Raw genomic sequence first — 16575 nt, forward strand, 5'->3', positions numbered from 1 at the left:
CGCGTGTGCGCATGTGTGTGTGTTGAGGGGACACAAGAGGAAAGGTAGTAAGTGAAGACGGTTTGATGGTCGGGGGTGTTGGGAGAAAAGTGGAACAGCTGTTGGTCGTTGCTCTGACCTCTGCATCGGCCAACAATAAAATGTCTATTTCCAGCGTTCCTCTGATTAGTGTTTTTTTTTTTTTTTTTTGGCAGAAACACATTTTCGGATTTCTTCTCCATTTTACAATTTTACAGCACTTACCTGCATGTGTTTGTGGGAGGGGTTATGAGCTGATCAAGATAAATCTGGTCCATTGATCACGATTCTATACCGATTTCCTTGCACTTCTTCCAGATAAAAAAATCTACGTCACTCTTTCTGGTTCACATCTTTCATTTTCACTTGACAATAGACTTTTTGGTATGATTTTCTAGATCATCATGGGACTGCAGCTCTCTTCAGTCCAAAAACATGCCTGACCTCACTTATCCCTTAAACTCTGCCTTGTGCTCTGTCCAGATCTGGTGAGCAGAACGAGGCGCCTCAAGGCCTTTTATGGTTAAAAGTTTTTGCCAAGAACAGGCAAACCCGTGTGTGTTATGCAAGCCCAGATAAGAGCTGGTATAGAGGAAGTTTTCTGTAACTTAAAATAATGACTTAGGAATTTCATCCCCCCCACCTTGAAGTGTCCACACTAGAAATGGAGGAGGAGTTTGTTTGGAAAGTTATGAAACTGCAGAGGGAGAGAGGAGGACAGGAAGTGGCTGTGAAGCTGTTTTTAAAAGGATCCTTTCATACGAGTCGAACAGTTTTTCCGAGATGGTTTACAAATACAAAACCTTCAGCTGCAAGAACTGACGGCAAATGAGACTTTGTCCTTGGGCAAAACAGTTTTCACATGATGAAATATGTAGCTCAGAGCAGAAAACCACCCGATTCTGCCTGCACTCCCACGAACAAGTTGAGGTTTTATGATCGACTGGATGGATACAAAGAAGTGAAAGAATAAAATTGACTGAAGCTTTTGACCAGTAGTCAAAAGAAAAAAAAAGAAGAAGAAATCTTTCAATCTTCTTTGTATATTGGAAGATATTGGAAAAAATTATATTGACTAGTAAGTAGTAATTAACCAATCAATAGCATCCTTTCATTTCAACTCCCAAAGTCGGCTCGACAGCTGTGTGATTTTGAACAAGTGAGGAAACTTTAAAGGAGAACCAGTTTGGGTTGTTCAGGCGTTGAGCATTTCACAGGAAATCATCAGGCAGTTTGCCTTCGTCAGGGCTGATGAGTTAGACGACTGCAAGGACATAAAAAAATAAACGTTTACAAAGTAGGAAGGCTGCAGGCTGTGTGTGCGCAGACACATGCTGACATGCCTTTCCCTTGTATGCTGGGTGGAAAAGCGAGGCAGCGCTTCCTGGGAAGGGGATTGAAACTGCAGAGTGCCAGAAGGCCTCGTGCCTCTCGGTTCTGTCATGTTTGGAAAGTGTTTATTTGTTCCCATGGTTATCAGCTAGAATCATGTCATTTTGACCCCTCCTTTCTTTTCTCGACCTTACATTTCGTCCCTCTGAAATGCTTTCGATTGACCGAGGGGCTACATGCATGTTTTCAGTTTTGCCTGGAGGGAAAATCTGGAAGCAGACAGAGTGAAAGAGATGGAGTTGGTGAGTGGTGAAAGACCTGAAGTGAGGGAGCAAACTCTGTCTTCCTTGTCCTCACACTGACCCAAACATCAGTGGACTCTAAGCCAATCAGGACCAGGAACAGAGAGAGGAAATGTTAGAGCGGAGCACCTATCAGACAGGATCTCAACTTTCTGTGCGGCTCAGAGGATCGACCAGGCATCCGTCTGTATTATGTGTCGAGGTTTCTGGCCTTTGACCCCATGCAACCCGCTGCTCCTGGAGCACTCGGGAAGTAAAGGCAGGGTGTGATATGACGTGTCTGTGCTAAAAGTAGCGGTGGAAGCACAACGCCCTGTGGACGGGCGACTTTGTGAGGCTGTCTGAGCCGATGTAAGATCTGCAGTGAAGATGCGACAGTGGGTGTTTGTGGGGTCTGCAGTCGAAGTCTGGGTTGGGGAGCATTTTTTTGTGTTTATGGTTTCAGTCGCCCCCATGCGTCATAGACCTGCAGGCCTGACCTCACTGAGGTTCCTTTAACTCTGATTTTGCTGAGATCTCCATAAATTATTGGGTTTCTTTTTATGCACTGCTGAGTTTAGGCTGGCATTACCATCTCACTCTCGCTTTTAAGAACATCTACCTCAATCGAAAAGCATGCGCAGCTTTTCAAAACCGTCTCCGTTTCCTCTGTGTTGCAGGAAGTCGAAGACGAAGCCAAATGGAAAGAAGCCACCGGCAGAGGAGAAGAAGCAGTATGTGGAGCCAGAGTTCACCAAGATCCGGGTGGTGGACTTCGACCTGAAGGAGCTGGTGGTGCTGCCCAGAGAGATAGACCTCAACGAATGGCTAGCGAGCAACAGTGAGTGACTGACCGTGTCATATGAGCGTGTTGAGTTCCAAAACCGCTAATGTAAATACCGAGCTATTAAGAGTAATTAAACACAGCTGCAAGATGAGAGGTGGGGTTTTCATGTCGTTAAGACAAACTACACCTTAAAGCTCAGTGTTTGCTTCAACTTGTACGGTTTTCCCTTTGGGGCTTGTGTTGTTTTTCCTGTGTGTGTGTGTGTGTGCACTTACCTTCAGGAGAGAAGAAGCTCCAAGTCCAAATCCAGGCTCTGCTAAACACTCTGTGGGATGAAGTGATCAAACTTTTCCCGGTCGATACTAATTATTTTGTATCCACGAGGTCAGACCTGCAGGTTTAGCTTTTCTTAGTTTTAGATGCATTTAATGAATAAAATAGTGGAGCAGCGCTCTGATAACGATCTAAATGTATCTTTTACTAAATTGTAGATGGTGCAGAATAACCCACACGCCCCAGATTCAATGCTCGTAATGTGAAGATAAAACATAAACATGGCTGCATGTATTATGTTGAATGAAAAACTTGTTTGGAAGACATTGCTGTGGGTATTTTCCACTGAAGTTGTTAAGTAAACAGATGAGTTCCAGAAGGAATGTTGTCCTACTAGTAAAAACTACACGGTTGCACACATCTAACCTGTTAAACAAAAATTTAAGACTGTTTCTGTCACTAATCAGCTTCGGATTTGGCTCGTGAAAAGAGCCGTTTATCTCTTTCACTTCTAAGTGACGACACCTGTCCCCTGTTGTTGATGATAATGCTGACTTGACAATATTTGTGAAGCCTGGTGTAGTCCGTTGCAGCAGATGACATGCGATGGCTGCCATGGTGTGATCCGTGTGACTTATCTGTGTTCACAGCGACGACATTCTTCAATCTTATCAACCTGCAGTACAGCACCATTTCAGAGTTCTGCACCGGGGAGACCTGTCAGGCCATGACGGCTTGTAGCACGTAAGTTTGTCTGCAGCATGTTTTTAGCAGCTAACAACATGTTGGTTAATTTATGGTCTGTGGCTCCGTATAGAGACGCTACGGTCCTTATTTAACCGATGTCTGGTTCAATTCCTGGGCCTTCTCTGCCGGTCATTCTCTTCTTGGTCACCCTAATGAATAATGGCCACTAGTGCAAAACAAAATAAATCTGAACGAACTTTTGGTTCTGCTTTAAACTCATTAATGGTTTGTTTTTGGTCCCTGATTGTTGCCTATTAGCACCAAATCTTCTCATTACTGCCACTTTTATTAGCACCCCTTGTAAAAGTGTGTAATGTCTTATTGTAGATGCATCATCTGACGTGTATAAATTTAGAAAAATTACATTTAATTACATTTTTTTTTATCTTTTGTAACAAAATAAAATGTATAGGTACCCCTGACAGTTCAATTTAAGTAAAGGCTTTTTTTTAAATCATTTTTTTGATAGCCAGAGTTTCTAGGAACTTTTGACTAATAATCCATTACTTGCTGTTTCCCTCTGGTATGAATATGTTGTGACAAAGGCTCATTTCTCTCAGCCACTGGCCACTTTGATGCCACCTTGGGGGAACTGAGTCTCTATAGTAACTATTAAATACTATTGAGGCATACTTTAGTCAGATAAAAAGTAAGATTGTTACTATTCAGTTACAAACACTCACCAGTGGGTTTTGCACAAAACAAAGAGCGGCTGTTTAAATTACTTTCTTCCCTCTGTGCAGTTCAGAGGAGGATGCATGATGTTGTGGGTCATTTTTACTGCATCATTTTTTTTTCTCCGCTGAATAAATGTTCAATTAAAATTGGATTGGTTTTCTGATTGTGGTGCTGTAATAAATTATTTTAAGACTTTTTACACTTCTGTATTAGATCCAGTACATGTGGTTAGCCCTGCACATAAGAACTTCGTAAACTTTCTTTTCCCCTTCTAATATTTCCTGATTTGTTCATTTTTCCACTGATCTATTTTAAGAGTATTTGTAATCTGGCAAAGATGAGGTCATTGTGGTATAATCGCTCACCTGGACAATTTCCTGCAGATTTCAGGAAATTGCAGTATATACTCTTCCCCTTCTGCAGCCTGCTGATATGAACACAGACCGACTTCCTTAATGCTGTAATCAAACTGTCACTTATTTACCTTTTTAGATGCGATTAAATCTCACTCCTTGGTCACTTACCAGAGCTAGTGGTTTCGTAGCAGCAGTTGGTTTTTTAGCTACTGTGTGCCTCTGAAAACATGCTGGCATATTTATGGCATGAAGGGAGGCGACCGACTGCAAGTATTTATGAAAGCAGGGAGCCTGTCGGGCTGTGGTTCTGTCACCTTTAAGTCTCTAAAGAGACGCCTTCTGTGTGCTGAATGTCGGTAAAATCTGATCAGCAACACATAACCCACAGTCTTGTAACATATTGACCAATCTGCAAAAGCTCACATCGGAGAAATGACCTGTCCAACCCACCTCCACCACTGACTAATGGCAACCTGGTAGCTTTTCCGTGTAAAAGAAACTTGGCGAGCTTCCCTCTGAGTCAACAGTGGATTTTTCCACGGCTAGTCTTGTTAGCCTCCACCATGAGAGGAATGGAGGAAGCGTGCTTGGCCTGCAGGAGGCGACGGCGTCTCGTTTTATTAGCCGCGTTCATTCAGCTGTGGAGATGAGACGCAACGAGTTAACGCAGAAAAACACTCCAAACTAATATTGGATATATATTGTGGCGTAGCCTCCCTCTGGATTGAATTATCCATTTTGCAACACTAGGCCTTATATTTATGACTCTACCTTTCTCCCCTTCCTGCTGTGCAGCGCTCCACCCTTTCCTGCCCCCCTCTCCCCTCTTTCTGCGGTAAAGCGCCGCCTGAGCCGCAGCCTCAGCAGCGTCAGTGCCCCTGCCCACGGGCAGAGCTTGGCACTATTTTAGGAAGAAAATGTTTCCATGATCTTTGAGGGAATGGAACCATTTAGCAGCCCTTTTAGGCCCATTTTGTTCGGGTGGGTGGATAAAGTGCTCTATGTGTTCATTGTTGGTCTCGCTTAGCTGGTTCCATTTTGGATTCTGCAAACAGCAATAAAATCTTTTAAAAATAGTTTCCCCCATTCAAAGCAGTTTGAACGTAATGAAACGTAACAGTTCCTGAAATATAATCGGAGTCTGGATGAGAGCGGCTCTGGGCCTCTTTTGCGTCAGATCTGCGCTGTGTGTTTGCACCTTGCATAGTCTGTGTGAACAGAGCGCTTTATAAAATTACTCAACTCTTTTAGTCTCCTTACAACCATAAAACTATTTTACTGAGATTTTACGTGACAAAAATAGAAACGATGTTATGTTGCATTTGTTTTCTTCCCTCTGTCAACAAGTTTTAGAACCTCCCTTTTGAAGATTTCCAGCTGCAGATGTTTCAGAGAATCTTTACACACCTAGAGGCAGGTTTTCTTTATTTAGGAATAAACATAAATTTACTCGGCTTGCATCTGTGATCATGCAAGCCAAGGATTCTTGTGGATTCTTGTCACAAATTCTTAATTGAATTCAGCTCTGGACTTTGACTGGGCCATTCTAGCCTGATCTAAAACATTGCACTGTAGCTCTGGCTGTATGTTTAGAGTCAAAATCAATTATTTTAATGTTACCATTAGGATGGTTTCTAGAGGTGATCAATCAGTGTGAAGTTTATTTTATTTTTATTTATGAGACAAAAGATGGCTGCATTAAATATATTTATATCTCACATATATCTATACCACAAAATCCCCATAAACACACCTGAGTCTGTGGCTGCAACGGGACAAATTAGAGGTGTGTGAATACTTTGGCAAGGCATTGTGGGACGTTGTGATTGGTGTGACCAGTAGATATCCTGCAGGTTTACTCAGGATTTGTAATGTCTGGTCCTCCACCTCCCACACACATGCACCCCCCCACACACACACACACGGTGCCTCAGCTGCACCTGCGCTCTCATTTTACCAGCCAGTGAACCGACTCCTTCCAGCTCTGAGATCATGCTTTGTTTCTTCACTCATCCTGTTTTGTTTGTCTGACTCATCGTGAGCATGCTAAAGTCTCTCAGGTGACTTCTTCCCACTGATGACGTCGTTTTCTTACCTGTTCTTCCAGATGTTTACTGTTCTGAGTTGGTCTGAACAGAAATGTTGGACCAGCAGCAGAACTGGCCCAGACCTGGGAGTGAATGCAGAGAGGTCAGGGAACTGGTCCCAATTGGAGTCGAATAAAACCAAATTTGTTTATTTAGCTCTTTCTATTACTCTGCCGCTTAATTCAGAAAGTCGTTTAGTTTTTAGTTTTTTGTTTTTTTTTTCTGATGAGGAAACAGAGCAGCTGATTGTTTTTAAAGGTTGATTATGCCTCATCACTGGCTAATGTGTTGCTCATCACCCTGTTGCTCCAGGAAGTGCTCTTGTTTTTGTCTCGGCTGCCATAAACATCTATTTGCAAGGTTTTTGTTTTGTTTTTTTAAAGTTGCACAGTAGCGTAATCAAAGGATTTTACAAAATATCATAAAGATTATTTCCATGTTTGTCTCTGTCTCTAGAATATACTACTGGTATGACGAGAGGGGGAAGAAGACGAAGTGCACTGCTCCACAGTACGTCGACTTCGTAATGAGTCTTTGTCAGAAACTGGTCACAGATGAGGAAATCTTTCCTACAAAATATGGTGAGTTGGACCCCTGAGCCTCTGAAGTGTGAACCTGACTGATGCTACACTGCCCCCTGCAGGCGTAGAAATTTAAAACGTCGCCTCAGAAGTCTGGAGTACTGAATTTCACTTAGGTTTTATAAAGAAACTATAAAAAGAAAATGTAGTTGAATTTTCAGAGTGCATTGCATATCACTTGTCTGAACGACATCCAGATTCTGTCCTCTGGGCTGTCTGTCCATCCATCCATTCTCTTGTCTGTCATCCCTTCACTCAGCTGTTTTACATCAGTATGTAAATCCATCCATCATTCCAGCCTTTTGCTTACAAGTCAGACCATCCAACTTTCTTTCTATTAATTTGTTAATAGAATTCCAATTATCTTTCATTTGGCCAGTCGTCTATTCTTCCAGCTATTTGTCCTTCTGTTTCCTCCACTAGTTTGCCCATCATGCTTCCTTCCTCCTAATTTTTTTCAGGTTTCATAGTTGAACCCTGACATTTGTAGAGGTATTGACCTTAAATTCATAGTATAGTTTGTAGTTTTAGTTGGAACGTGGACTAAAAGACCAGATCTTCTCACAAGTGCCTCGGCTAAAAGTTGTAGTAAAACTTACATAGTTTAGCCCGACAGCTAGCTTAGTTTAGTTCAACAGGGTATGTCGGCTGCTAAAATAAATAAATGCCTGTGACTCAATGGCAGACTTGACCCCTAACCTTTTTTTTCCCCTGTATCTCGTGATGCTTGGTCATAAACCAGTCCCTCTTGTCTGCTTTTGTTTCCTCCTTCAGGCAAAGAGTTCCCCAACTCGTTTGAGTCGTTGGTGAAGAAGATCTGCCGGTACCTGTTCCACGTGCTGGCTCACCTCTACTGGGCGCACTTTAAGGAGACGGTGGCTCTGGACCTGCACGGCCACTTGAACACTCTGTATGCACATTTCATCGTTTTCGTAAGGGAATTCAACCTGATCGACCCTAAGGAGACCTGTATCATGGACGACTTGTCCGAAATCCTCTGCAGTCCCGTTCCCGCCCCGGCCCCCTCCGTCCCCGCACCGGCCCCCTCCCCGTCTTCACAGAACCACGTGACGGAGAGATGAGCAGCGGCGGCGAGATGGCGGCCCTGGGGGATGATGGAAGATCTGAGAGGAGAGAAGGGAAAACAAACAGCCCAGTCCCCTTTCTCGGTGCAGGCAGGACTTACAAAACCTTCCACTACCCTAATGTTTCGCTCCACCACCGACCGACCGACCGACCAGTCGGGAGGAAAAGGCCTGGGAGGGTTTCATGTGGGGAGGTTAGGGTTGTGGGGAGGGGTTTGTCACGCCAGCAGGAAATGGCGTGAGCGTTCCTCCCAGGGACAAATCCCTCCCATCTTCTCTGCAATCTAAACTAGGAACAAAAGACAAAATGTGTATATTTTTTTGTTTTTATTTTCCTCTTTTATTTTTGTCGAAGGTTTTATTTTGTTGTTGTTGGAGCAGGGTGCAGTGTTTCTATCCACCTCCATCTGTCTTCTACCTAGCATACAGTACAGGAAGGGGTGGGGGCCGGGGCTCTGCTTTGCTTGGACCTGCTATGTGTACAGTGTAGATGAGTGGAGAAGCGGCGCCTCTGCTCACCCGCAGGCTCGTCTCCCTCCTGCTCCGGTGGCACTGTGACGGCCAGGAGGCAGCCATGTTACCGCCCGATGGGGCAATGCTAGCCAATCACTGTTCGGGTTCTTTATCTGGAGCGAGCGGGGGGAGAGGGAGGTAATTAAGGCGCTTCCTACTCAGGATCTGAGGGAATCAGTCACTGCTGCCAGAGAGGAGCCTCTCGATTTCATTCTGTCCCTTATTCACTAGACTGCCTCATATGACAAATGTTGATCATATTTAACTGCACTGTACTCGCATAATCCCCCACAAAACATGTCCCACAGTGTACCTGTAGAGGGCAGCAAACATCCAGACAAAGGGGCAAATCTAAAGATTGTACGCTAGATGTTTAATCTTCTCATAGAGCGAATGCTTTGAGGCGGACTGGGCGCCCATATCAGGCGATTCACAGCTGCGTGTTGGTGTCGCGCCCGGCCGCACCACCCACTCCGGCAGCACAGGAGGACAAAGACATGAGGTCATGTCTGCAGGCTCAGAGGGGCGGACGTGGAGACGGGAGGAGGGGTGGGAGTAACCGTGCAAAGCTGCTCTGCTGCATAAACACTCACCTGTGCTTCCAGCTCAGAAATGAAAAAAACACAGCTTCTTTTTTTTTGTTTTTGCCTCGCCCTTTAAATTTTCTTTTGTTTTTCTTTTTCTTTTCTTTTTTTTTTAAAGAGGAAAATAAAAGATTATCAGAGGAAAATTAGTTTGGATATAGAACATGCAAAGTCTGCTTGGACTTTACTGTACAAAGAATCACAAGCGGGTTCTGTCAGATATAGCCTCTGTTTGGAGGAGGATTGAATTTATAATTCTCCGTTTTTATTTATTTTAAAATTTCTCTCTTTTTTTTTTTTTTTTTTTGCAGGGTTCCTCAGTTCTGGCTCATTTTTATGTATTTTAATTATTAACTAAGTTAAAAGCAATTTAATATTTTAAGCTCTGCGGATTATAATCTAATAAAAGAGAGAAATGCCAGCTGTGTCTGTCTCTTATTAATATTAAACTTTTAACAGTGTATAAAATGAGTAGCAGGGGGTTTGTAACTATTTAAATATTTCAACTGTGAAAAATTGTGGTTTATTAAAAAAGTCATTAACATTAAAATGACCTTAAATGACTGATTATATCATGCACTACATTTCACTGGCTCACGTTGGGCTACATGATCAGAAAAAATAAGGGGTTTAAGTATTTTACCAGTTCTAACGTATGGAACAGAGATTCATGTCATATATATTCTATCAAATGATGCATGCAATAGTAATATGGACCAGAATCTTTGAATGTCTCTCTAAAACTTGTTGCCATGACGAAGTAAGCGGTTCTGTTTGGGAAAACGGGGTCAAATGCAGCCCTGTAGTCACACTATTCCTAATAAAGTGGCCGGTGAGTACATTGAGATTAAATTCAAGTTAAACTTTTGCATTATACTTGAACAAATACCGATTTATAATTTATTAGGCCAGTTCATCTATCATTTACCAAAATACTTTGACTTTTTATTTTAAATAAAGAAACATCAAGCTTCCAACACAATTATACGATTACATCGCAATCTCTTTAAGATTTTAGTTTTATGTGGAGTCAGACAATATGTCTATGGAGGACCAAAACTCCCAATTTAATTTTACATTCTATAAATCTTCACGATTCAGTTTGTCTGCAATAATTAAAGGGAGAAAAGTTCCAAATCACAAAGCGCATTGACAGCAATTCTGTTTTCAGGAAGAGACTTCAGGCAGTGGAATAGCTCCATCTAGTGGCACTTCATCAGTAACGCACACACCCCTACTATGGCAGGGCCGGCCCAAGGTTACATGGGGCCTTAAGCAGAGTTAAATTAGGACCCCTCTTTCTGTTGAGAACATGTAGATTTGGTGAAATCGGGAATTTAATTTAAGTTTAATTGTGCAGCCATGTTCTGTATCAGCATCTTCATATGTGCTGCAGATTGTCTGCCCAGGGCCTGCTTGTAAATGAGAGCGACGTCTCAATGGAGTATTAACCTGGTTAGGTACAGGAAATTAAATTAAGTGAAAAAGTAGAGCTTGAAAGCGATCTGTGATAATTGATTATCACTGAGATGTGTTTGTTCACAAACTGAGCTCAAACAAAAGACTAAACTCAGCATCAGATTGTAGCTATGGTAACACAACAGTCAAACTATGGAATTTCTTTTTTTGTTTTGTTTTACTTTTAGAAAGCAAACTTGCCAGTACCCTTAAAACTTTAAATTTAAATGTTAAACTATTTAAAATCTAATTTATATTTACTGAGACTGTTAAATTGAATACCATTGTCATTCTCAAACAAATGTTGAAATTCTAGTAAGATAGTTAGACATATCTAACAGGTCTATAGTCTGTGTTAAGATTCAAGTCTTAAAGGGGCCCCAGAAGGCCTGGGGGCCCAAATACCTGCTTAGTTTGCTTTACCTCAGATCAGCTCTGCCTCCAGGGCTGAAGCTTTATTAAGTACAAAATTATTGCCGTAATGTTGAAGATACTTGCGTATATGTAGATCGATAATATTTCAAATATTGTTCGTGATTGTATTCGAGCAAAGAAAGATGAGAAAAAAATGGAGTACATGAAAACAGCTTTACTTTAATGTCATTTTCAGCAAGGCCATGTACAACATTATGTTTATCTTTAAGTTAAGCATCTCCGTTTCTAATCATTTAAAATACATGCAATCACTCAGATTTTAAAAAACAAACATTGCACTCTGGATGCCAGGGCTCACATTTAAACAGCTCAGAAGTTCTGAAGTGGGGTTTTGTTAAAAGGTTAAAAAATTTAATTTCTTACCAGGAAAAGAAAACATGACTAAATTGGATCAGATCTCCGACCCAATTAAGAACTCTAGAGTTATTTCCTCCATTTGACAATTTGTACTCCGGTTCTGTGCCTACAAACAGTATTTCATCCCTCCTTACTTCTATTTTGTACCAAAGTACTCAAACTATTTTCTAAGTTTGATAATAAATTTTTAATCAAGCATATTAGCTATTAGAATAACTGTTCAATAGATCGATTACTGATGTTTGAAACTTCAAAGATGTATTACAATTGCAGTAATAGATTGTAGACATTTTGGTAAAATATATATATTTCCATATATTGTTTGTAACTTTGGGTACTGATTAACTTTCTTTAAGCACTTCTTCATGCACATCCAACCTGGTGCCATATCCAGAGTGAGAACATTGAAAAGTCCAGAACTGTTTACCTGTTCAGAAAGACGGGTAAGAGAAAGCCTTCTGCTCCTCAACTGAGAGGGAAAAAACAGCTGACAAAAGTAAGGCACTGTTTCTAGTTTCTATTTCTGTCCTCGGCAGCTCTGGTGTTGAAAGCTGAACGAACAAATGTCTTTCTCAGTCTTTGAAATCCTTCCCATCTTTCTCCTCTCAGATAAATGTTGGATACTTTGGTATTCAGACTTTGTAGTTTCAACTCCTTTCAATTTTAGTGTTCATCCTTAGTAAATTCCAATGCTATCAAATTCACAGAAATCTGCTTGCTTTATTGTCTCTGTCATAGAGATCAATCATTAAATAATTCATTCTTCAGATTATATTTCAAGTCATGACACTGATGCAGCACACATAAGATATTTTGTGCAGGGCTTTGGTAAAAAATTAAAATAAATGAATAAAGCCACATTAAAAACAGCGTTGAGACTAGAGCTGCTTTAGGGTGGTAGAGTTTAATGTTTCCTCTCAGATAATCACTCTGGATTCATAATAAATAGGGAGGGACTGAGAACCGTTTGTTAAAGATAGACAGGTTATTAACCACTTGTAACCTTTTCACAGAACCCCAATGTTGAAATTCTGAACTATTCCAACAGTCAGATTTTTTGTCTCTCTGATCCTGAGGTAAACACAGGTTTATGTGTGCATACAAATGTAAAATAAATAAGATTCAGGGTTTTTTGTTGTTTTAAAAAATTGATACTGAAAGTGAAGCGGCTCAGTTTTAAGCAGAACGCCTCACTTGTTCTCCATTCTGGACCTGCGCACCATCGCGGCCCCCCTCCGCCTTCTCACGGACGGCCGCATGGTGACGCCCTCGTTCAGCTTAAACCGCCCGACGCCACCGGCCTCATCCAGCTTCTTGGCGCTGCAGCACGGCGTCGGTACCTTGACGGTGTTGCCAAACTTGGAATAGTCCACTGCGTACATGCCGTCGTCTTCGGACACCGTCGGTACGAAGCGCTGGCCCCACAGGATCTCCTCCGACACGTAGGAAGTCCTGGCCTGCGTGGTGATGCCGGTGGTCTCCACCACCCCCTCCAGCACCACGATCACCTCCAGGTCCTGGTGCTGCAGGTCGTTCGGTGAAAGCTCGTACAGCGGGCTGGACTTGTCGATGACATGGCAGATGATGAGTGGGGACACCAGGAAGACCCCGTTGGTCCCCACCGGGTTATCCATGTGAATGTCGATCTGGTCAAGGGGCACCACCTCTCCCTCCTCCGTGGTGCTCCTCCTTACCACCTGCATACGCACGGTGGCGCTGATGATCATGCTTTTCCTCAGGTCCCCGATGCGGATCATGAAACACAGCTTGCTGTTTCGGAGGGAGATGACCGCGTGCTTGCTGAAGATGAGCGTTTCCGCGCGCCGGTGGGCCTGCGCAGTTTTCATGAAGATGCAGCCCAGCATGATGGCGTTGATGACCAGTCCCACGATGTTCTGCACTATGAGGATGATGATGGCCGAGACGCATTCCTCCGTGATCATCCGACCCCCGAAGCCGATGGTCACCTGGACTTCTATGGAGAAGAGGAAGGCTGAGGAGAAAGAGTGGATGTCCGTTACGCACGGGACAAAATCAACCCCCGTTTCACCCAGGTCTCCGTGCGCAAAAGCCACGAGCCACCAGATCATCCCGAACAGGAGCCAGCTGCATAGGAAGGACATGGTGAAAATGATGAGAGTGTGGAGCCATTTTAAATCCACTAGTGTGGTGAACACGTCCTGTAAGAACCGACCCTGTTCTCGGATGTTGGTGTGCGCAACGTTGCAGGTGCCGTTCTTCCCCACAAACCGGGCCTTCCCTTGTTTGGCCTTGAACCTCGGCTGCAGAACATCCTCAGCTAATCGTGTCAGCAAGTAATCCTCAGGAATGAGTCCCTTCCTGGACAACATTGCACTCCCATGTTATGTACCCACAACCTTCAGGCTCGGGTCCTCTGTGCGCTCGGCTCAAAGACGGGTTCGTCCCCTTTCCTTCCCAGTCGGAACCCGTTGGTATGAGGAGAGTCCTGGTGTCGCTCCGTGTTCTGGAGGCTCGCGCGCTCCTCACGTTGCCTCCGTATCAGGCGCTTCAGGACCTGGAAGTCCCATGAGAGGATTCTTTCTCCACGTTCCACAGCTGCCGCCGCCACTCACAGCACCGTCCGACTGACTGGACATAGCTGGGCCACGCCACCCAGTCTCATCCTGAGTTCACTCGGCTATACGCGTAGCTGCGCTCTCTTGGTCGTGGCCTTGTGCGTAAAGGGGATTCTGGGCGGGGGGGACTTTCGACGCAGGGGTGTGAGGACCCTCTGAGCGGCGTTTGATCACATTTATATTTGGAGGCAGGTTCACGTGTCGCAGCTGGAGCCGTGCTGACCTCGCCACTCCACTATAGCTCGGTAACGTGAGATGGAGCGAGGAGACGCAGTCCCTCCCCCACCCTCCGTTTTAGTCTATCGGTGATTTTTTAAAATTGTTTTTTAAAGGCTATTTGCACTCAAATGATACTTTGTAGTTTTTTTTTTTTTTAAAAAGAGTTGGTTTTCTTCACTCACCCCAAACAAACCCTTACGCAAAGCCACGGTTTGTCAAATATATCCTTTTCAGTTACCTCCGACTGCCTCTGCTGCTGCCTCAAAGGCAACAACACGCCCACTTTTCCTTCTGATAAAACGGAGGAACGCAAGCGCAGGAGGGGACGAGAATCCAAGAGAAATGCAACGAGCAGGTCATTAAATCTGCTTATTTACGGCTCTGAATAAATAAACTCTATAAGGAGTGACAGTTAGCACACAGTCAGTCACTTCTCAAGAAATCACACAATGTCACAATGTTTCAAGGGATTCTTTATATTCCAACCCTGAGAACCTACAGAACATGGTGGTCACATTATTGGCATTCAGCGTGAATAACGTGAATAAAAAACCTTAAACTAAATTCATATGAATATAACCTGGTAATTTTTTCAGTTAATAAATAATTGTTTTTATTAAAATCACCAGTGGTGCGAAAATATTGGAACCCAACCTGTAACAGGTGGAGTATTTTGATGTGGGTCACATGGCCCAGAGGGGGGTAGGGGGGCGGCACCAGCAGTCAGAAAAACGCAGTGTTTCACAAATTCACATCACTACCTGAGTAAATTGAATTACAATAATGAAGTTACAAACTCAATACCTTGTTTGACTACTCAAAGTAAATTGCATCTTTGGGTGGAGATATAATGAACTAAATCTCAAAACATTAAGAGATTATATTCTTTAAGATTAAAGGGGTCAACAAACTATGCCCTCCGTCTTTAATAACCAGTCATTATAATGTTGTTTAATGTCATCCATTGCATAGAAAATTCTGTGAACTTCAGGGGCAGCAGTTACTTGCTCAGCTCTTTTCTCTTTATCTGCAGTAATAAAAATCACCGTCCTGAAAACCTCAGAGTCAAAACACATTGTGATTATAATTTATGTTTTATTAACAAAGAATCAGTTATTTTTATGTACAAATATAATACAGCATGATTAAAAAATAAGAGGAATAGGCTATAGATATTCCGTGGGACAATTGCACTTTGAATGTCTTCCTTTGACGCTTCCGAAGCTTTTCCTCTTCTCGTGCCGCTTCCTCTACTTGTCCGCTCGAACGAAGGAGGTGAAGACGCTGTCCTCTCTGTTAAGCAGGGCCTGGGGTGTGTCGTACTCCAGGATGATCCCCCGCTTCATCACAATCACCAGGTCAGCGTTCAGGATGGTGTGGACTCGATGCTGCGTGGCAGAGAAGAAGGGATCTATTACTGCACTGGGACAGCTCAGAGAGCGCGTCGAACAAGTCAAACCGACTCGCTGTCTCTTGTTTAAAACTTGGATGCAGTGTGGTGATGATGCATAAATCAATGGGTTTGCATATGGAAGATAAAGAATTAAAATAGCTGAATATCTTTTGATAAAAACAATCAGCATTGGCAGATTAATGTTTTTGCAAAGCCTTTATGAGGACAAGAAAAACAAAACAAGTCGTTCATTCATTCCTTCCGTCTGACCTAGTTTCCCTCTTTGCTTCATAATCTTGCAGCAGAATATCTGCAGCCATTTATGAGAAACACATTAGCAGAACAGGATGAAAGTCAGCACTCTCAGGGCAGAAATGTATAGCTGCTATGTTGCAGGAATCCCTGAAGAGCTGCTGCAGTGCAGGAGGAGGAGGAGGAAGAAGTACTCACTGCTATAGTTACTACTGTCCGGTCAGCAAAAGAGGTCATCACCACTTTCTGCAGGATGCTCTCCTGAGGGATGCAGAGCAAGAGAATGCTGGTTTAAACATACACACATTAGGTTCCACTTTGGATAAAAAGATGAGATTTTTATTAAGATTTTACTTAATGCTTGTAATAAAATAATAAAACACACACACACATATTCTTTGCTCTGCCCTCTATCTTGTTTATCTGTGTGCACTAAAAGCTGAACTGTGTTTCCTCTAGGGATTTTCTGCTACGTTGTTGTAAGCTCAAAGTGGAGCTGTTTGTGAGTGAACATTCAAGAGAGGGATATCTGAATGTACAGA

At 43.0% G+C, this 16575-nt stretch overlaps 3 protein-coding genes across 7 annotated transcripts in view; 1 reads left to right on the top strand and 2 right to left on the bottom strand.

The window, feature by feature from the left end:
• mob2a (MOB kinase activator 2a) overlaps positions 1 to 9872 on the top strand; it is a 62704-nt gene extending 52832 nt beyond the window's left edge. For all 4 annotated transcript variants that reach the window (XM_044125340.1, XM_044125338.1, XM_044125339.1 and 1 more), the window contains exons 2-5: positions 2312 to 2472; positions 3342 to 3435; positions 7016 to 7140; positions 7915 to 9872. In XM_044125340.1, coding sequence (XP_043981275.1) covers positions 2312 to 2472; positions 3342 to 3435; positions 7016 to 7140; positions 7915 to 8222 — 688 coding nt within the window. In that variant the 3' untranslated portion in view covers positions 8223 to 9872. The remainder of the gene's footprint in view (positions 1 to 2311; positions 2473 to 3341; positions 3436 to 7015; positions 7141 to 7914) is intronic.
• A 1482-nt stretch (positions 9873 to 11354) lies between these two features.
• On the bottom strand, positions 11355 to 14678 carry kcnj11 (potassium inwardly rectifying channel subfamily J member 11). Of its 2 annotated transcripts, XM_044125335.1 has the most exons (2): positions 13767 to 13898; positions 11355 to 13678 (listed from the first exon to the last, which is right to left on the bottom strand). In XM_044125335.1, the coding sequence occupies exon 2, from the start codon at positions 13660 to 13662 to the stop codon at positions 12763 to 12765; it is 900 nt and encodes a 299-aa protein (XP_043981270.1). In that variant the 5' UTR covers positions 13663 to 13678; positions 13767 to 13898; the 3' UTR covers positions 11355 to 12762. The 2 variants fall into 2 exon arrangements, with proteins under 2 accessions (XP_043981270.1, XP_043981269.1); XM_044125334.1 differs by having other exon boundaries at positions 11355 to 14678.
• Positions 14679 to 15471: 793 nt separating this feature from the next.
• abcc8 (ATP-binding cassette, sub-family C (CFTR/MRP), member 8) overlaps positions 15472 to 16575 on the bottom strand; it is a 63559-nt gene continuing 62455 nt past the window's right edge. Inside the window, exons 37-38 of the mRNA XM_044125341.1 lie at positions 16232 to 16294; positions 15472 to 15776 (exon numbers count right to left, since the gene is read on the bottom strand). Of these exons, the coding sequence (XP_043981276.1) occupies positions 15639 to 15776; positions 16232 to 16294 (201 nt within the window). The 3' untranslated portion in view covers positions 15472 to 15638. The remainder of the gene's footprint in view (positions 15777 to 16231; positions 16295 to 16575) is intronic.

This window comes from Gambusia affinis, linkage group LG08, assembly GCF_019740435.1.
Source record: "Gambusia affinis linkage group LG08, SWU_Gaff_1.0, whole genome shotgun sequence".
NCBI classification, from domain to species: Eukaryota; Metazoa; Chordata; class Actinopteri; order Cyprinodontiformes; family Poeciliidae; genus Gambusia; species Gambusia affinis.

What these genes read in the sequence shown, in the direction of transcription:
- kcnj11 (XM_044125334.1), bottom strand. Translation starts at nt 13,923, where the DNA reads ATGTTGTCCAGGAAGGGACTCATTCCTGAGGATTACTTGCTGACACGA.